This window comes from Ctenopharyngodon idella, chromosome 1 (genome assembly GCF_019924925.1).
Source record: "Ctenopharyngodon idella isolate HZGC_01 chromosome 1, HZGC01, whole genome shotgun sequence".
Taxonomy (NCBI): Eukaryota; Metazoa; Chordata; class Actinopteri; order Cypriniformes; family Xenocyprididae; genus Ctenopharyngodon; species Ctenopharyngodon idella.
This window is the reverse complement of record NC_067220.1, coordinates 12,936,276-12,959,086: the sequence shown is the minus strand read 5'-3', so window position 1 is coordinate 12,959,086 and position 22,811 is coordinate 12,936,276. Positions and strand designations below refer to the sequence as shown.

Genomic DNA, 22,811 nt, shown 5'->3' with positions numbered 1-22,811 from the left:
TGCACCAAATGTCTTGTTTCATCTCTAAGGCTGGTGTACGATTAACTATTCTCCTGTCCGTTGTTGGTCTTCTCTAAATGCACAGTCAGGCAGCAGTCATTAATGTCACCATTAGTCTCTGTAAACCAAGCACAGCCCTGCAACATGGGCCCCTCGAGCGAGCTCTGTGATGGGGCTCATCTCACCCAAAAGGCCCAGGTTACTATTGCAAGGCCATCTGTCTCACACATCTACAGATTGCACTTTAAACAAGCTGCCTTTAACACAACACATTAACAAACAAATAGAGAAAGCACAAGAACTACCTGTATCTGTATTAGAGTTGAGGTCATCTGAATCGAATTCTAAGCCATTGTGGGTCTTGTGTAGATTCATCATCATTTTCATCTTCTGTATCTTCAAAGCTTCAGCCATTGTTGTTAGACCTGCAATACAATGATATCACAAATAACTGAGTACATACACAAAACACTCCACTCTCACTTGTTTCTCCCACACAGCACCGAGGTAATCAAATGGAGACACTTCTGCTTCATGTGAGAGTAAACTCACATGTGTCTCCTCCACAACAGTTTTAGCAGAGATCACAAAAATATCTCAGTCTGAGCTCAGATTTGCCAGGATTTTCTCCAATCAAATGCCATAATTTCCAAGATGGAATCAAACATTTCTCATCGAAATTAAATATTTTTCCAAGACCACATAATCTAAGCTTTTCCATCCAAATCTACTTTATACTGTATATATATTCTACTGCTCAAAAGTTTGTAATAAGTCTTTTATGCTCACCAAGGCAGCATTTATTTGATCAAAAATGCAGTAAAAACAGTAATATTGTAAAATAGGATTACAATTTAAAATAACCGGTTTCTGTTTTAATATATATTAAAATGTAATTTATTCCTGTGACGATAAAGCTGAATTTTCAGCAGCCATTATTCCTGTCATCAGTGTCTGATATACTACCATTCAAAAGTTTGTGGTAAGTAATTTTTTATTTTTTTTATTTTTTCAAATAAATTAATACTTTTAGGGCACATTAAATTGATACTATCAAAAGTGACAATAAAGTGACAGTAATGATAAGAACCATTATTAATATTTGAGCACCAATAATAACAGAGTGGTGGAACTATGATGCATTTTTGTAGGCCAAAACCCGGAAGTGAGTTAGCATTTTAGCACTTCCGGTTCCATCGTCCCAAAGTCAATGGGTTTTTTGGTTAAATGGCTGAAATAAGGTCTGTGGTTAACACAAGCTCAAAATACTTAGTTTATTCTACGACATAAAATACATCAGTATTAACCTACCCATTATTTTTTAAAGCTGTTACATGTCTTGAAAATGACTAACAAGTGGCTAAATCGGACTACAGAGGCTGTTGGCAACATTAAAAGTCATTGCGCCGAACAGGTAAGCTCAGTCTGCTTTTACAACCTAGTTATGCTTATAACTGCACTCTTACAAACTATTCTAATTCAAACTTTCAGGGAACATGTCTTTAGATAAAGACTGAAGGAGTTGTCGGAAGCTTAGTGGTGGTGACGTTGTGGGACCGTGCTGTAGTTCGTTTATAGCCTACCTTTAGCTTTTTACTTCAGGCGACTGCATTTAGGCTTCAAAATTCATAAAAGTTGTGTTCATCTGTGAAAATGATCTTGATGGACAAAACGTGTACGTATCATAAACTTTTGTTGATCACAGAACTTATTTTTTGCAATAATCCAAAAGTCTATGGGAAAATCCTATTGGGTTTTTGTCGAGGAAAACCAGAGTGATGCTAACTGCCGATTGGCCTACAAAGTGATGTCAACGTTCCACCACTCTATTGAGCAGCAAATCAGCATTAGAATGATTTCTAAAGGATCATGTGACACTGAAGACTGAAGTAATGATGCTGAAAATTCAGCTTTGCATCACAGGGATAAGTTACATTTTAAAATATGCTGAAGTGGAAAACAGTCAATTTAAATTGTAATAATATTCCGCAATATTACATTATTTTTGAGCAAATAAATGCAGCCCAGGTGACCATAAGGCCATGTGTTTTTTTCCTGCGGCTAGTGTACTTTTCCAATTGTTTTTAATGGTAGCGCCGCATTTTTTAAATGCCTGGAGCGTAATGAGGCGCTGACTGTCTTTTTCACGCTCAAGCGCTGTTTTCAGCTGGCTAAAAACGCTTTGGTGGACACACGGCCTAATGGCCCGTTCACATCAAGAACGATACCTATAAAGATAACAATAAAGATATAGTTCTATTAACAATTACCATTGCACACCTGTAGATAATGGATAGGTGCGTTGAAGAGAAGACCAAAAAAGTCAAAATTCTAAAAAAACAAAGAGAATCCCACACACTATCAATACTTGCAAAGACGTATCAAAAATATTTTATTAGCAACGTTTTGGTCGCATGACCTTCATCAGGCATCATTGCGATATCATTGGGATCACTTTCAGAACAATTTTTTTCAGCTGTTGAACGATAAAACATTGACAGAATCTATTCTAATTTAAGGGCTCGCGCATTTAAAATGGCAGACAATATTGCGGAGAAGATAATTGCTGAAGTCCAGAAAAAGCCACCACTGTTTGACAAGTCAACGCCCCTATTCAAGGATACTTTAAATATAATGGACATATGGAAAACAAAAGGTCATACCCTCAGAATAAATGGTGAGAAGTATTAACGATGAGATCATTATGCCAGGCTAGAAAACAGTGTAAAATAAAATTACCTCAGGTATCCAGCGCTAGTTTCGACAACATTGTCTTGCTTCCTTTGAACTGAAAAAGTCTAGGCATTGTTTTTATTCCACTATATTGACTTTGTCAGCTATTAGATTAGATTGATTACACTAGCTATTCACTCGAAACATTGCATGCTGAGGACATCTGCTGGTTAAAGCCACGTAAATGCAACAAGAACAGCAAAAACATGATGTACACACTTTGAAACCGCAGCACGTGAGCTTACAATAAACAGACTGTTATTGTTCGTTGGTGTGGATGCAAATATAGTTATCTTTATAGTTATCGTTCTTGGCATGAACGGGCCTTTAGAGACTTGTTTCAAAAACATTATTAAAAATTGTAATTATTCCAAATGTTTGACCAGTAGTGTACAGTCTTACTGTAAGACAACAATTATCTAATTTCTTTCTATTTTTATTGAGAACTTAAATGAGAGAAAAAACATAGGCTTCTCTTTTTGGTTTTTGAAAACCTTAATATACTGGTTTCAGGCTGCTAAGAGATGTGCTATTTATGAAGAACGTTAGACTAAAAATTATAGCAATAAATTCCTTAGTTGACAGTGAATGGATGTTGTCATCAGCAGAGTTTTAGTCAGAGCAACTGGAGGGTCGCAGTGAGATAAGGGACGTGAAATGTTAGCTGGACAGAGAGCATATCATGGAAGTCGTCCAAGAAATAGCCATCCGCCAATCAATCACTTTAAACTCCTCCTACTACCAGCACAATTAGCCAGCCTGAGAGCTCTGGCCTTGGTTACCCTGGATACCATCAAAAAGGCAAAAAAAAAATAAAAATGTATTGATTAGTGACAGACGGTCAATGCTCTGGACCAGTGATTGATGTTAAAATTGCTGCCTCTCTCATTATAGTTTAGATTTTTCAATACACGACCCTGCAACTCCAGAGATGTCCATTGAGCATGTGTTTGTGTGTGTGTTCCTGTATATTTTTGCATGTGTGTTTGGGTGAGCGTGTGTATCGCATCTGACAAGGTCACGATTGTGACAAAGGAAAAGAAAAGTGCAGGTGAGACTGACTGCTGAGAAGGAGAAAAACAATGGACCATTAACATGCACACACATAGACACAAGTACAGACCGGCATATTCCCTCAGGAGAGCATCGACTGCTTGGCTAATCATGACTTCAACATCTCTATATGTAAATGCTGACTGTCTGAATCTAGTATACAGCTGTTGCATGAGCTTCACTGTGGGCTCATGGGAAAATAATCTTCAGAGACTTGAGTTGAGTTACATAAGCTGTTTGACAAGAAGGAAACCGCTCGTTCATGTGAAGTGAGACTATCCTGAGGGGGGATTCTATTCCTTAAACTCTAATGGTGCACCAAAAACAAATTTCATGTCACAGCAACACACACACGAGAATAATTAAGATCATACATACATTTATGCACAGAACATGCTTTATAAAAACAACCAGAAACTCACTTTGAAGAAACTGAGCAGTTTAGTCCAAATTTTCTGTAGAGACTTGATTGCTTTTTATGATGAACAGATTTACTTTAGGCTTTTACTCATATATAAACCTTGATCAGCGATTTGGTGCAGTGCTCATTCAGTGTTTATGTTCACTGATGAATGTTTATATGTGAGTAAAAGGTTAAATTAAACCTGTTCATCATAAAAAGTGATCGAGTCTCTTCAGAAAATTTGGACTAAACCGCTCAATTCATATGGATTAGTTTTCTGATCTCTTTATGAACTTTTTGAAGCGTCAGAGGTCAAGTTGCAAAGGCAGTCTATGGAGTGACAGAAATCGCTCAGATTTCAATAAAAAAGATCTTCATTTGTGTTCTGAAGATGAATGAAGGTGTTACGGGTTTGGAACGACATGAGGGTGAGTAATTAATGGCAGAATTTTCATTTTGGGGTGTCACAAAGACACGTTTTTGGTACTTTTTGTCATTTTCTGGAGCTTTGCAATAATGTAAATCACTGGTCAATTTTGATTTATAGAAAAGAGCAGCTGGGAAATTCCACTAAATGTCTCCATCTGCATTCCATGTTTAAAATCACAGAATTTAAACAACACAGTTTTAATTTTTTGGTGACATATTCCAGACAGCGAGAGAGTGATTCAGCAAGGATGCATTAAATTGATCAAAAGTGACAATAAAGACATATGGTGTTACAAAAGCTTACTATTTCTTTGCTTTGGTGAGCATAAGAGACTTTCAAAAACATTATGAAAATCTTGTTGTAAACTTTTGAACGGTATGTATGTATGCATAAGATTTTTATTCTTTTAGATGTCTTGGAAGCTGATGTGTGCGTTTAGAACCTATTATATGGAGATCAAATACTGTATTTCCCCCATCTCTACTCTCCTCTCGTCTCCCTCGTTTGGCACCACCCCCTGCTGTCTGTCACTGCCCTGTGTCATAAACAATCCCAAAAATTTCAAAACATGCCAACGAGGCCATTTTGCAGCAGTTGGAGATTAGAGAAAATGAAAATAAAAGATTTAAATGAATGTCAAAGTCAAATTTTACAAACAAAAAAAATCCATGCTAATGTCACATACTTCAGATCCCAGAGGAAAATCTTGAGGCAATTACTGATGATCAGTAAGAACTACACAATTAACGTGGATAGTATAGTTCAGTTCATTTGAATGTTTCATATTGAAATATATGACATATGGAAGCTTGTTTCTGCCACTGAAAATAAAAAAGGTGACTATTTTCCTCACAATTCTGACTTTTTTATCTTGCAATTCTGACTTTTTTCTCAGAATTGCGTGATATTAACTCGCAATTGTGAGTTATAGTCAATTGAGAGTTTATATCTCACAGTTCTGACTTTATATGCACGGAGTGCTCTTTAGAACTTCCGCAATAATATAAGCCAGCTGGAAAACTTCTGGTGAAATGTCACTTGCTGGTGTGTTGAGCATCAATAGTGTAATACTTAGTTTATAATCAGAATATAGTCACTTAAATAGTCAGGCATAGCATTAATTTAGTTATTCAAACGTAAAACGACATAAAAAAAAAATTAATAAACAAAGACGTACCTCAGTGTTCCTCCTCAGCTAAATTCAGTTCGACCATCAGTTTCACACTTTCGTGTGAAAAAAAGCATCAAAAATAAATATTCATTGTGCACTTTAGTTGGATTCATTGAATAAAATATGATTTTTTACAAATGTGCCAAAATAATTGATCTTGCGCTGCACTGACTGACAGCTGCTGTGATTACAAAGGGAGAGCGCGGTGCTCGCTTTCTGTGTAATTCATTCACAAGAAAAGTTATTGTTTTTCATGAGATTTTGTGAGTACTTCATACTACATATTGACAAAATGTATTTTTAAACCTAGTCATTTTATAATGTTAAATATTTATTCAAAAGTGAAACTAAGTGAAAAACTATTACAGGAAATGGCAAATATATATGCAAATAAATGCTACTCTGCCGCCACCTGCTAATTATAGTGGTAAATAATGTCTTTTTTATTTTTAAATAAGTGTTTTCTATCAACTGTTGGATTTCCCACATTTTGAATCGTTCGGTTTTACAAATGGGGACAATCTCAGAAGGTTGAACAAATGTTTGTGGTCATCACATTAAAAATAACATTTGAAGTGCTGGAAAAAAAAAAAAAAATTGCGTGTGCGTCTAATTACAGACACGGCATTTCTTAAATGGTCAGAATAGCTTCGTCTTTATTGCAATCAATAAAACTGGTTTATTGGCAAATTAATTAAATGTGATAAGTGCATTAAAATATGAATACAACATTAAAAAGTCAACCACTGATGGTTTTGTGTCGATGTACAGCGAGTACAGAATGATCAGCTAACAGTTCACCGGACATGCCCGAGCTGTCTTAACGGCAACAAGGAAGTAACCGTGCATATAGTCAATTGTAAGAAAATGTCAGAACTGTGAGCTGACATTTTTTCCCCTCAGAATTGGACTTTGTAACTCGCAATTGTGAGAAGTCAGAATTCTGAGATAAAAAGTCGCAATTATCTTTTACATTTTTTTATTATGAGGCGGAAACAAGCTTCCATAAATTTTCTGAATGTCATCATCATCTTCTGAAGCTCTAAAGAAACATATAAGAGATTACTCTGGAATTTTTTTTCTCAGGCAAACAATCAGAGAATCATCTCAGTTGAGATATTAAAGAAATTTCTGATTTTCTCATATGGAAGCAAACAAAAACGCAAAGCAAAATACTGTCATGTCTCCACTGTGTTTCATGGCAGGTTGTATTTTGCTGTTAAGACAGAATCATTGAATCACTCAAATGGTGCCACCATTTTTTATTTTTTTTTTACCTTACTGTCATAGCCCCAAACAATGACTGAGCACTTGGCAAATCAAAGCAAACTGCTCTACTCTCATTCCTAACGAGTCCTGACATCTGGCACTTGACGAAGCCAAGACTCTAAGTGACATCTCCACGGTAACTGCTCAAACATGGCAGAATATCACTGCACAGTCTAGCGCATCCTCCATGGTGACCCCACAACTTTGTGTGTATGTGTGTGAGGGGGTACTGCTATTACTATACACACACACACACACACATACACGTGCTTATAAACATTTAGAAAAATAATTTTGACCAGGTGTATAGGTTTAAAAAGTGGGTTAATGTTTTGAAAAAGTTGATATCTCTGAAATCTACTCCAAATATTTATTGGAGTGACCATTTTTTTGACCACAGTGAAATGAGGCTCATTATTTTACTGTTTACTTGCATTGGCCTCTTCATATGGAAGCTTGTTTCCACCACTAAATAAAAAAATAAAAAAGGTAATTGTGAGTTTGCATCTCACAATTCTGACTTTTTTCTCAGAATTGAAAGATTTAAATGCAATTGCGAGTTATAAAGTCAGAATTGCGTCTTAAAGTCAGAATTGCAACTTTATATATATAGTTGCAATTCTGACTTTTTCTGACTTTATATCTCACAATTCTGACTTTTTTTCCTCACAAATGGACATTATAACACGCAATTGCGAGTTTATATCTCGCAATTCTGAGAAAAAAGTCAGAATTGTGAGATAAAAAGACGCAATTACCTTTTTTTATTTTTTGTTTCATAGTGGAAACAAGCTGAAATAAGTTCAAGTACTAAAATGACATAAATAAAAAATAAAGCTAAATAAAAACTAATAAAATGACCAAGGCACATAACATTAAAATTAACTAACTTAATTAAAATGAAAACTAAAATCTAAAAACAAAAGCCAAAAATAGTAATAAATACTATATTAATTACAAATTAGATTTTTTTCTCTGATCTTTACCCTGCAACAACAAAAAATAATACTAAAATACATATAAATAAAAATGTAACAGTGGCGCAAAAAAAAAAAAAAAGGTAATAAAATATGACAAGATCTCAGACTTAAACTGTGTCAGAAAAAATTCTTAATTAAGTTAATCTTAATTAAGAATTAATTAAATTATCTTAATTATGTCAGATAACACTTAAGCAAAACATGGTCAGGTCAAAGTGTCTGAATAATTTTTGGTTCCAAATTTTTATCAGTTTTACTGGTAGTCCACTGTATGAAGAATTTTTGGGTATAATATGTCACAGTTTACTTTACTTTGCAATCCTCACTTACATAAATGAACTATAGTGTCCTGCACCCACTAGTAAAAATATATATATATATTATATATATATATTATATATTATATATATATATATATATATATATATATATATATATATATATATATATAATATATATATATATATATATATATATATATATGGGATTTCTTAAAGGTTCAGCAGTTACTTTATTTCCAGATTTTTTGGCACTGTTTCCTGAAAATAAGCCATAATTTTTTGTCCCCTTCAGGCATAGTGACTGTTACATCCCTGATTCTGGTGGAAATAAGACATTTCTTAGGGCAAATTTCAGCACATTTTCAGCATCCACCCTTCCCAATGTGATACAGTAGAGTTGAGAAGAGAGGACGGGGGATGTGAGGCTTCTGGCCAGTGAGAGGAAGAGGGAAATAGAGAGGGATGAACAGATGGATGAGTGATCCCGCTGGGGTGTGTCATTCATCACTGTCACCCGTAAAAGAAGGTGCATGAAAGATGACCGAACAGAGCGGCAGAAAGGGAGAAAGAATGAAAGATGAGCAGAAGGACAGCAGAGGAGGGAGTGATTTAAGCATATACTTTTCATATGTGTTGAAGGGGGCTGTGAGTGAGTAAATTGAGGCTCATCTAAATTTACAGCGCTATGAACGTGGTGAAAAGCGAGCTGGGTGTGTGTGTATGGTTGGATTTACCTGTGGGTGACAGCAGGGCTGGAGACAGAAGGCTGTTTGCTCTGTGGTGGAGGATTCTGGGGCTGTCTTGCACACTGGCCCCATAGGAACGCTTTGGTGGGCGGCCTGGACGAGAGCTGTGGAGGGCGTAAACAGACATTAGCAAATTTGCGCCCATTATTAAGGACAACGGGAACAGACAATGGAGAAGATGTGTAAGAGAACCAGTGTAGAAAAATAGACACACATTAAAAGCAAATAATAGAAAAGTATGTTTTACAAAATGTGCACAAAAACTAAAAAAATAACACTTTAAAAGGAGATTATATATATATATATATATATATATATATATATATATATATATATATATATATATATATATATATATATATATATATATATATATATATATATATAAAGAATTTATGTATTTATTTATTTATTTTTTGGAAAGTGTGATGCATTTTGCATCCATGATGAATAAAAGAATTTATTTATGTATTTTAAATCATACTGGCCTCAAACTTTTAAACAGTATATGGGTCATTGACAAATAAGGTTTTTAAAAGTGTAAAAAACATATTGGAGATATTACTTCTAATGTTTTATTAAGTGTTAACAATAAGATTATGTGGTTTTTTATAATCAATTAACACTACTTTTGTCATTTTTTACAAGATGGACAAAATTTTTCACCAAAATTTCGGTTTTACAGAATGACACTTTTGGTTATACCGAATGATGATACTTTGCTTGCTTGCATATTTTGCTGTGCTTGCTAACTAGCTAGCAAAAGGACAATCAAAAATTTTATATCTAGTACAAGTTTTTTAAAATATTACAACATTATCCATGTTTTATACTGTAGCGGTTGAACCGAATGACCTGATGTTTCGGGACATGAGCAAGTGAAAACATGAATGTTTCAAATAGTTAAGAGAGAGTTAGTTACTTTGCTTCACGACCATGTGGTCCTTTGCAGGTGTTTAAATGATGTCACATCCTGTCACATGATATTGACTGCATGACTTGATCCAAAACAGTCCCTTTATATTGGTTACTCCGAATGACATCAATGAAATTCATTTTTCCAGTCATTCTCTCTCATAACAAAGCAACGACTTAATTTTTAAACGACACATAATTTGGACGGTTAAACCGAATGACCTTCTGACACTTCATATAGAATTAAAACCTTTTGGATTCAATAAAAGAGATTTAGTTGTACTACCTTACATACTTTGGATGTCATATTTGTTTTTTTTTATTATTATTAAGGGCTTTAGAAAAAAAATGACCTGCCACGTCATTGACCCATATTTAATTAACATAAATATGAGACTGTTTTATGAATGTTAGTGGTCTTTATGATCAACAATTTAAATGATAGTCACACAAGAGAGCCCTTTCAGCAAATCATATATATATTTCAAATTATTTTATAGAGTATCAGAGCCTAATGAGCATTTATGAGGTGAACATACTGAGGTTTCAGCTTTCTAACTTCTAACTGGAAAGGCGTTATAAAGGTCAAAGCAAGAAAATCATTCCGAAGGTTCAGTTTCAGACTGTTCAGTAAGCTTCAAAATGGATGCTTTTGCTTTTCCCATTAGTTTTTCCCCTGAAGTAGTTTTAACATTGCACTTTGTCTGTCACCTGTCAATCTTGGGATATGAACTATCCACTATAAAGCAACAAACTGCTGATCAAATAAAGACAGACAAACCCCTCCAAATTCAGTTGAAATAGCCGAAACATAATATATATAGACTGCCAAGTCAGTACGGGTAACAGGAGGAGAAAGACAGAGTACAGCCAGTAGCTTTTCTTGCCTGTCTTGCTTTTGTTTATAACTCCAAAGGTTCATCTCAGGGGTAAAGGCACAATCTCTGAGCAGTCAAAGGTTAAAAGACACTGAGGGGCTTTTGCCCTGGAAGAATGTGGATGAAAAAGGAGAAAGACCTTTAAACAGAGGCCCGTGACTGACAGAGGAACAAACTTAGTTTAACATCCCTCCATTGATTTATGCGGCAATGGTAGTCGATGACAAGTCTGTGATCTCTCCTCTGATAGAGCAACAATCATGAACCCATATGTGAAGAACAAGAGAATGACATTGATGTACAGTGAGCTAGAATGAACCAGTGACATTTTTTTTTCAGTTGTCGCTCGCGTCACAACAGCTAAAAGCTGTCTACACAGCACGCGACAAAGCGTCCGTTGCAAAGCATTTGTCCTTCATGTCAGTACGTCATAAATAGAACGAGGCATCAGTTTACTGTCGGAGATTACTCGCGTTGCGCCGCATCCAGTGTAGACAACATCAATGATTATAATGAGTTCTATTGTCTTTTGTCGTGTCGCATCGCACCGCTCGCGTCTGGTGTAGACACGGTGTAAGGTATTATGAGTGACGTTTAGTACATTGCTATGCAGCTGCCGGGGATTCTGAGTGGATGTTAGGGTGTTGCTAATAGGCGGTTGTTTACTGTCATAAGTCTCTATATGGCTTGGGTCCCTCCTTCAAATGTAAATCTATGGGATCTTTTATCCTTTTTATCACTCTCTCCTCAAGCTCTTCTCAACAAGCCACACAATTTGCAGAATTATTCATGACTGTAGCGTAAACAGTGCAGGGTGAGTTATGCACTGAAATTTAATACTTTTGTGTTTTAAAGGAGCAAGGAAAATCCTGTTTTCTCTGATATGGCCCCTCTGAAATCTCTGAGTATTAACACAGGCTCAGCAGCAGTTTAGATTTTAAACAGAGTAAATTTAATAAGGCAATGTGATTCTGAAACAATAAGGATTGTGTATGCTTTTTGCACGCTTAATTAGTTTGATGCCTAAAAGGGCCACAGATGAATCCCAACAGAGAGAAAGAAAGAAGAGGGAAAAAAAGCATTTCCACGGCAGTTCAGCTGCTCATATCTCTCTTTTCATCCTGGTGTGTAATGTTTATACATCCACTAACCCGCTGTGTCAGCCTAACAGGAATGTGTGCAGTGTGTGTGGGACGGTGTGTTGATGTACGGGGGTGTGAATGGTTTCCTCTTTCTTAAAAGCACAGACAAAAGGAAGAACGCTGTTTACAAAGCTTACAGTAATACAGCTCTTGGAGACGCTCATTCATTGATCTCTTGATACCACTTCTCTCTCCCTCTCTTTCTCTCGCTCTGTCTTTCTGTGCACACACACACGGAAACACAAAAAAAGCTAATCCAGATCTACTGACAACAGCTCTTTTGTTCTGTATTATCAGAGAGAAAAGAATCCCTCTCTTTTAGTGAACGACAGGATGAGCCGCTGATGGAAGCGATGCAGTCATGCAGAGGTCACTAGCAAGCACAAACTCTCATAAAAATGACTGAAGCACCGATCGGAGGGACTGGAAACACACTGGCTAAACAAGCCAGTCATGCCAACATCATGGCATCAGATAAGACTGCATTTCTGTAGCTCAACAGGTAAAGCAAGATGCAAGAAATGCCAAGGTCATGGGTTTGATTCACAGTGAACAAAAAGAGTGCATGTGTAATCGTACACTGATTATAAATAATCAGCAGACTACACTCTAAAAATGCTGGGTTAAAAACAACCCAAGTTGAGTTGAAAATAGACAAACCCAGCAGTTGGGTTAAATGTTTGCCCAACGTGCTGGGTAGTTTTATTTAACCCAACTACTGTTTAAAAATTACTATATGGCTGGCTTAAAATGAACCCAAAATTGAAAAAAATTGGAAAATTAAAAATCAGACACATAATTACTAGAGGCAACAATAATAATCAAAAGGTGAACATTTATTAATAAGCAATTTAATAAATGTTTATTGTTCAATTATTATTCATTAAACTTATTATTAAATGTTCATTTATTAAAGGGGACCTATTATGCCCCTTTTCACAAGATGTAATAACTGGGTGTCCCCAGAATGCGTCTGTGAAGTTTCAGCTCAAAATGCCCCACAGATTATTTATTATAGCTCGTCAAATTTGCCCCTATTTGGTTGTGAGCAAAAACACGCCGTTTTTGTATGTTTCCCTTTAAATGCAAATGAGCTGCTGTTCCCGGCCCCCTTTCCAGAAGAGGGCGGAGCTTTAACAGCTCACGCATTGGTTGCTCAACAACAACAAAGCTGGAGAATCTCACGCAGCCAAAATGAAGATTGTCAGTAACGGTGTTCAGCCTTACATTGTTCAAACCGGAGAAGGACACTGATGGAGAGACTCAGGACGAAGTTACAGCTTTTAGAATGCATCTGGACATTTCTGAATGGTTAGTGGATAAATTTATGTAGTTGCTCTGGAGTTGATTCAACTCATCGACTAGCATGTGCCGTCATGTAAATCTTTTGTGCAAATCCAGCGTTGACCCTCATTTGTGAAGCAATCCGGCGTAAAGCGAGGCATGGTAACAACTCTCTACATATATATATATATATATATATATATATATATATATATATATATATATATGTAGTTTATTTAGTTAACATTTTTATTTGTATTTTAGATCAAATATGTGCACTCTACCAATTCTGATCCCAAAGCTTCAGTGGGTTTTTAGAAATCACAATTTGAGTAATGATTTCCCAGGTATTTAGTCTAACTGTGGGCATTGCAAATGAAAAAAAAAAAAAAAACATTGATTAAAATATATAATTATCTAAAAAAGCTGAGTTTTAGTATTTAGTATTTCTGTAAAATAATATAAAACGTAAAACAATGTGACTGCATAATTTTTTTGGGATTTGTTTTCACATATTAAGTACATAACTTAATATGTGAAAACAAATCCCAAAAAATTATTTACTCAATTAAAGAATGGTATCGACATCTATTCTATTTATTTATCATGTATTTTATTTTAAAAGGACACTGTGAATTTTCTTTGTGATACTATATTTTTTGTGATACATGTTTAATTTGTTCGTATGTAGTTTTGTTTGTGAAGCCAAAGACAATAAAGTATTATCTAATCTAATTAAACATGCTCGCTCACATACATACTGTATGAGACCTTGATGATATTTGCTGTATCATCGAGAACACTAAAATAACTCTTTATTTATTGATGTTTTACTCTAGAGTGTATTACATTTTATTAAAGACACCCCCCCCCCCACCAAACTCTGCATAAAACATATATCAGACCACACCCAAGAGCCTGTTACTATGGAAACTTCTTCTCAATCAATACTCTGTCATCGGCTATGATTGGTGGCAGATGGAGGACAAGGGAGGATTCCCCCAGAGATCAAAGACATATTATTAAAGCTCAGGCACACACACACACACACAGGTTTGTTTTGCTATCTTAGTGAGGACATTCCATGGGCGTAATGGTTTTTATACTGTACAAACTGTACATTCTCTCCCCCTACACTACCCCTACTCCTAAACCTACCCATCACAGAAAACTGTCTGCATTTTTAAGTTTTTAATAAAACATTGTTTAGTATGATTTTAAAGCTATTTTAAATATGAGGACTCATGAAATGTCCTCATATTTCATGTTTATGTCGTAATACCAGTGTAATACCCATGTCATTATAAAAATTTGTGTCCTCATAAATCACAAAAACGCACACACACACACACACACACACACACACACACACACACACACACACACACACACACACAGAGAGAGAGACAGAGGGTAGCTATACTATTTATTGCCATCATAGATATCAAACAGCTGTCATAACCGTTGACCACAGGTCTCACTGCAGTTCCTCTTTACATTCATAAATGTTCACTAACCATAACTGTAAGGGTGGAATCTCATGGAAACATGACATGCAAATGGGTTACACTTCACCCCAAAGTTATAAGAAAAAAAAAAAAACTTAATAGTGTTTTTTTCTTCTGTTGAACACAAAAGAAGTTATTTTAAAGAATGTTGTTAACCAGACAGTTGATGGTAGCCATTGACATCGATAGTATTTTTATGTCAGTGGCTACCATCAACTGTTGGATTACCAAGATTCTTTAAAATATCTTCTGTGATCAACAGAAGAAAGAAACTCATATAGGTTTAGAACAGCATTAGGGTAAATAAATGATGTTAAAATTGTCATTTTTGGGTGAACCAACCCTTTAAATACACAGAAGGAATGATCAACAGAACAGGGAACAGGTGCAGAACTAATTAGAAACCATGGTAACAAATGAGAACTCAAAGACAGTGACAATAAACTAAACAATTTTTGAATGTATTGTAGTAAAAATATTATTATATTATATTTTTAAGTACCTGCACCTTCCACTTAATTATCATGCAAATAATGTCAATGAAAAAAAGGTCTTAAAGTCCCCCTGTAGTCAATAATTTTGTCCCTTAAAACTCATCTTTGATCACCAAAATGACATATTTAAAAGTTTTTTTTTTTTCCTGAGGAAAAATGTATTCATGCCTTAAAATAACTTGAATGTAACTCTACACCCTTGCCTCATTTAGTATACACAGATCTATGAATATGCTAATTAGCCCCGCCTCCACTCACTCGCACGAGCTCAGAGATCCACTCGGTCAACTTACTGAGGTAAACGCTGCACAATGGTATCGTTCTTTACAACATCGGACACATAATGGTAATTGATATGATAAGCCTTTTGCTTGACTACATTATCAAACAGCTAATAATGTGTTGTTGCTAATGTTACACAAACCATGTTCCCATTCGCGAGCTGTCTGCTAAAATCAGTATCCTTAGAAATGCTTTGAACAACTCAGAACATTAGTGGAGAAAGGCATATAGTTCATCATAACATCGTAATATACATCACCCTCTATATTGCTAAATCTACCCGATTTTTCATATCAACAGAAAACAGACTTCTCTTGAGACTCCCTTGCTTCAGAGCGGTCATAGTTAATGATATGCTAAAGCCTGTACTGTACACATTACAGATATATTTACAAGAATAGCACATTCACCATTTCAATACAATAATCAATCTGTTTTACTGCATAGCACACCTGAATTGCCATGCTTTGATAAGACAGAGCATCTGTTTCTTTGTGTGCTTGTTTTCTACTATGATGTCATAGTGCTCTGGAGGGAATCCCTCCCTCCCTTTATTGATTGGTCAAGGTTGTCTTCTTTACTTTCTTTCTTTTCATTTGAGCTAGGTATTGAATTTATGTAGCCCTTTGCCTCTTTTCTCGCTACTATCAAGTATGATAATAAGGATAGACAAGCAGCACACACATAAATAAACACTCTCACACACACACACACAAGCTTAATCACACATTCACACACCCATTTATACACACATACACAATGACATCTATTGACTTTCTTCTGAGAAATACAATAGCTCCATCTTTCTCTAGCTGGTTTTGTGTGGACCACAGAAGAGCTAATTACAGTCTCTCATTTTCAATTGAGTGAGAAGAGCAGCAGGAAAGGGAAGAGATGACAGAGAAACACACTAAAGGAAAGAAAAAATGTCCTAACAAAAAATAACAAAGAGAAAAGTAAGAGAGAGAAGATCATAATGAGACAATCTGAGACTTATTCAGTGTTCAAAACCAATTTCTTTTACAGCCTCTGACACTTTATATTGTACAGTATATTATGAAAAGAACACAATACTTAGGCCCTGAAGTCTGACTGTTACTTATACTTGTAATAGGCTACTTAATACTTACAAGCACACACAACACACTGGAATAGTGGTGAAGAGTTTTGTATAGGCGAGAACAACTCCCACTTCTTCAAAAAATGTAAAAATCTAGTATATATTTGTAAAAGTATGTTGTACATTATAAAAAATCTAGAGGCACAACATGCATGTTTATGCATTATTAGGTAAAATCAATAAAACAGTTTGCTCTAATTTTCAAATTATATACAAATATACACACACATATTACTCCAGTCTTCAGTGTCACATGATCCTTCAGAAATCATTCTAATATGCTGATTTGCAGCTCAAGAAGCATTTATAATTATTATCAATGTTGAAAACAGCTTAATATTTTTGTGAAAACCGATACTGCAAACTTTTAAATTGTAGTGTAAGAAATTAAGTTGTATTTTTATTCAACAAGGATGCATTAAATTGTTTAAAAAAAGCGAGAGTAAAGACACTTATAATGTTACAAAACAATTCAATTTCACATAAATGCAGTTCTTTTGAACTTTCTATTCATCAAAGAATCCTGAAATAAAGTGTATCACTGTTTTTACAAAATATTAAGTAGCAAAAACTATTTTCAACATTAATAATAATACAAAACATTATTAATAATTGAGCAATAATTATAATTTATAATAACTGAGCACCAAATCAGCATATTAGAATTTCTGAAGGATCATGTGACACTGAAGACTAATGATGATGAAAATTCAGCTTTGCATCACATTACAAATTACATTTTAAATATATTCAAATAGAAAACGGTTCTTTTAAACTGTAATATTTCCAAAATATTTTAGTTTTTACTATATTTTTGATCAAATACATGCAGCATTGACAAGAATGAATAGACAATTTATTCTAATACATGATTTTGATTAATTCTGCATTTGAAAAAAACTGAGTAAAATGCATTTGGAAGGCTGAGTATGAGAGCAGTGTAAGAATGAAGAGGGGGAAATGGAGATGGAGAGAGAGAGAGAGAGAGAGAGAGAGAGAGAGAGAGAGAGAGAGAGAGAGAGAGAGAGAGAGAGAGAGAGAGAGAGAGAGAGAGAGAGAGAGAGAGAGAGAGAGTTTATCTGCTGCTCTGTTCCTTGACCACACAAAGGCGGCATTCATTCTCTGTCTAAAAAGAATCACAGAAGCAAACAGAAAACATAAATGCTGATTTCTATTCATAGAGTGAAAGAGGAAAAGTGACACAAGGAAACAACAACTGGTGGCTTAAAGCATTTTTTATGCTTGTGTAAATATAGAAATGTCTTTGAAAGACAAAATGACCAAGTGAACATAATTTATGGGAGTGATTTACTTTTATGACACTTACTTACTTTCATGACATGATCTGTTCTAAAAGATTGTGAACTGTCTAAATATACTGTAAGGTGGAACCTTATATTTATTCCGTTCTGAGAACTATTGACAAAATAGATTTGTGTAATTGTGCCAACTGTGATCAAGTCTCCTTTGCAGATTGGCGGTTTCTAGAGAGTTCAGAGTGGTTGCTAGGTGGCTGCTAAAAGGTACAATCAAAAGAGCCGTGAAAGTCTTCAGGGTTTTGCAGCATGTTATATCATTGTGCCAGGTGAAAATCATATATCTGAGAGCTTAAAAAAAGAAATAGTAGTCCTTTTCCAGCCTCCCAATTCGAGCTTTTATTAAAGGATTAGTTCACTTCAGAATTAAAATTTCCTGATAATTTACTCACCCCCATATCATCCAAGATGTTTATGTCTTTTTTTTCTTCAGTCGAAAAGAAATTAAAGTTTGAGGATTTTTCTCCATATAGTGGACTTCAACAGTTACCAACAGGTTGAAGGTCCAAATTGCAGTTTCGATGCAGCTTCAAAGGGCTCTACACGATCCCAGCCGAGGAATAAGGGTCTTATCTAGCAAAACGATCGTCATTTTCTAAAAAAATAAATAAATAAAAATGATATACTTTTTAACCACAAATGCTCATCTTGCACTGCTCTGCAATGTGCCATGCATTACATGATCACGCTGGAAAGGTCACGCGTGACGTAGGCAGAAGTACCGATCCAGTCTATACAAAGCTAGCGTGCCAAGACTGTCAAATGGCCTTCACAAAAGAAGGTAAAACAATGATGTCTGATGATTTTGAAGTTGGAGGAGTAAATGAAACAAGTTTTTTACCCTATCGTGGTACTTCCGCCTACGTCACACAGTACCTTTCCAACATGATTACGTAATACGTAGTGCAAGACAAGCATTTGTGGTTAAAAAGTATACAGTTTTTATTATTTTTAGAAAATGATCAATTGTTTCGCTAGACAAGACCCTAATCATCGGCTGGGATCGTGTAGAGCCCTTTGAAGCTGCACTGAAACTGCAATTTGGACCTTCAACCCATTGTACCCTGTTGAAGTACACTATATGGAGAAAAATCCTGGAATGTTTTCCTCAAAAACCTTAATTTCTTTTCAACTGAAGAAAGAAAGACAAAAACATCTTGGATGATGACATGGGGGTGAGTAAATTCTGGAAATTTTAATTCTGAAGTGAACTAATCCTTTAATGTCTTTAGCATGAATATTATAACAAACAGCGTAACATGAGTTACACACTAAAGTTCTATACTTAAAGTTTTCAGTTTGTTTAAATCACAAAAGTATAAGCAATAGTAAAAGTGACTCTTACAGTATGTTAGTGAGTGCCACTAATGACCACAATTCTCCATTGACTGCTTTTCAGTTTCTGCCTCTAGCTCATGAATACTTCTTCTTTCTCTTCTTCTCTTCCTGTCTTTCTTTCCGTCTTTGCCTCCTGCATATTAAAACATTTACTTATTCAATTCTCTCTACTTTTCTCCCTCTCTGTCCTTTTTAGATAGAGGACATATTTGCAAGCCAATAAACAATCCTCTCTGTGTGTGTGTGTGTGTGTGTGTCGGAAAAGTGCCAAGTCAGCACAGTCAGGGATGACACCTTGTGATCGGACAGAGAGACGCGAGCAGCATTCTCAAAGATGCTACAGGGTGAGAATGGGAAAAACTGGAAGAATATAGCAGACAGGAGTGGAATAAACCAACAAGCCACAAAAGGCATGTGCTAAAGTGATTTTAACACAAAAGAGTTTTCTTACGCATGACTAAAAGAATTTAATATCAAACTTATTCAACAGTGTGCAACAGTCAGGTTCCGGAAGTAAAAATCCTATTCCTTTTCTCCATAAGGGAATTGATTTTTAGCAATAACTAATAGACCATTAAAGACCAAACTTACTGTCAGCTATGAGGTTGTTAATCGATGGCATATAATTTTGTTGAAGCCATCATCCTGCATAATTTCAACCTGTTTTTTTAAATAATCATGTTTAACATTGGAATTCCTGGTGAAAAACTATTATCCATGATTCTGCAAAAACAATCCCCACCAATCAGGGAATCGAAGCAAGCAAATCGCACCAAAAGAACTCTTTACTGCCCACCCACTCCCACTAAGCCCTGTGAATTGCATAATAGAGTCAATCTCTCTACACTCGCTAACTACTTAAATATATATATATATATATATATATATATTCTGCAATTAAAATAAAATGTACTGTTTATATAATACATAATCAACATATTTATTCAATAGTTTTATATTTAGCCACTATTTTTATTTTGATTGTCATTTGCAGTGCTCATCATGTTGTTCTGTTCGTCCTTAAAGTCTGGCTCCTTTGTAATTTTTTGCTTCAAATTAAACTTTGATTTGTTGTGATTCTCCTTGTAGCTGGTTGGTTTTTTTTTTTTTGGCTTATCACTATTAAATGAAAACTTCTTGTAACTATTAAATGAAGACCAAAAATCCCTATGGGAAAAAAATAATGGTAAAAAAAAAAAAATACTACCAAACCACTAAACCAGGCCACTAAAAAAAAGTGAACAACACTTCCCCCAAGTAATTTAATTCAATGTGGCTTATTCAAATAGATTCAGATTTATCTGAACTATCCATCCAAGTGTGGACAAAACAACTGTTTAAAATAATACAGAAAAATGAGAAAATCCATAGACTGTTTTCATGCTCTTTTCCATACAATGACAATAAACAGGGAATGAAGCTTCATAAATGCACCATTAAAGTATCATAAAAGTAGTCCACACAACTCTTATATTCTAAGTCCTGTGGTTATTCACTGAAATACTTGACACCTGGCCTAGATTTCCTTGGCATGCTCACAAGAAAAGTAGAAATGTCTGATTTGTGAATGAATCATTGTTTTGAGACAGATCTTTTCAATGAATCAATTGATCTGGTTCACAAAAACTGTCTGAATAATTTGTTCACAAATTGAACTAATCCAATTCTATCCGATTAATTAATGATTCCAAGGTCTGTTTCTCACACAAAGCTATTATATGACTTAAAAAAAACATATGTGTGTGTCATATGGACTACCATGATGATAACTTCCCAATTCTTTTGCATCATTTTTGATGTCTAAAAAGCTTTCATTGTAATTGCATTGAAAAGTGGCTGAAAATAATTCTCCATTTTGGTCATATTGTTAGATATAAGATATAATGGTAAGTAAATGATGACAGATATTTTCATTTTTGGGTGAACTGCTCCTTTAAAAGGAAGGCATGAAAAAAAAAAAAAACATACATTGTCAAGCACCACTTTGTCATTTTTGTTTTCTTCAAGCCTCTAATGGAGAGGTGAGTAGGAAGAGAGGGCTTATCATGTGTCTAACATCCATCCATAACATCCACACCTCAACAGGAAAAAGCGTGGGGAGGGAGTGTGTGTTTGTCTGCTTGACTGTCTTAAGGGGAAACTGACTATTTTACAGCAGCTTATCTCCCTCACTCAGATAAGAGACCTGAACAGAAGTCTGGTTTATTTTGTTCGGTGAAACATTATCACAACACATCTATCCATCCGCATGTTACCCGTCTACATGACCACAATGCAAACACAGACGCATGATCTCAACAGAAGTCATAAAGGAGGTCATGATGCTATGGCTAAAACAAGTGAGATGGGGGATCTGTTAGTCTGAAACAAGCTGACTCTTGTTGCGTCTAGACGAGATCATTCATTTATGTGTCTGTGAACCGCACAAGCGTCAGGTCATGAAAAAAAGATGCCAGATTCCTCCTGTTTCTTTCAGTATCTCGGGTACTTAATGTGCTAACCTGTCACTTAGTGCCTCACAATCAGCTAATCACTTGGCATAACATACAGAACTTCTCTTTGTGATCCAATCGCTAAACACAGCTATTGTCTCTATTGTAACGTTTTAATTGTCTGTTTGGTTTAACCTACCTATGGCTGTAAAAGACTGTACACTATCTTCGTAACTGATTGTAACTGAAAACAAAAGAAAGGGAAATGTTTCAAGTTTCATAAATATAATTTATTCCTGTGGTGGCAAATCTGAATTTTCCGCAGCCATTACTCCAGTCTTCAGTGTCACATGATTTTTCAGAAATAATTCTAATATGCTGATTGTCACGATCATGTCATGTTTATTTCCTGTATCTGGTTCTGTTTTGTTTTCCCTGTTACCATTTGCCTGAGTTCTCATTCATAGTTTGTTCCCACGGTTTCTGATTGATTTATGCACCTGTTTCTTGTTCCGTTGATCATTCCTTCTGTGTATTTAAGCCCTCAGTTCTTTCTGTTCATTGTTCGGTGTCATCAACATTTCTGTATAGGGCATTATTGGTTATTCTTGGTGTTTATTAAAAGTATCAATCATTTATTCTGCGTCACACATCATTCTTCGGATCTAAACTACACAGCCCTGTGAACTGATTTGGTGTTCAAGAAACATTTCTCATTATTATCAATGTTGAAAACAGTTGTGCTGCTTAATATTTTTGTGGAAACTGTGATACATGTGGAATAAAATGCGTGTAAAAATGCGAGACACAGCGCTCAGGAATACTTTTTAAAAAAGAGCTGCGTAGAATCCGAGGGTCTCCAGACGCGCTTTTCAGACATGATGCAATAATGACAATAACGGAAATAATAGAAATAGGCAAACAGCAGAATTGATAGATATGAGTTTTGACATGGGAAAAAAAGAAAATAAGATAATGAGCGCCTTCTCCGCCATGTTGCCGTCCAATAAAACAGTTGTCATGCCAACTTGCTACT

The 22,811-nt window shown here is 35.3% G+C and overlaps 1 protein-coding gene across 1 annotated transcript in view; it reads right to left on the bottom strand.

Annotated features, from left to right (window-relative positions):
• Nucleotides 1-22,811, bottom strand: part of dachb (dachshund b) — a 45,662-nt gene that overhangs the window by 18,327 nt on the left and 4,524 nt on the right. Inside the window, exons 2-3 of the mRNA XM_051905642.1 lie at nucleotides 9,055-9,170; nucleotides 306-425 (exon numbers count right to left, since the gene is read on the bottom strand). Of these exons, the coding sequence (XP_051761602.1) occupies nucleotides 306-425; nucleotides 9,055-9,170 (236 nt within the window). The remainder of the gene's footprint in view (nucleotides 1-305; nucleotides 426-9,054; nucleotides 9,171-22,811) is intronic.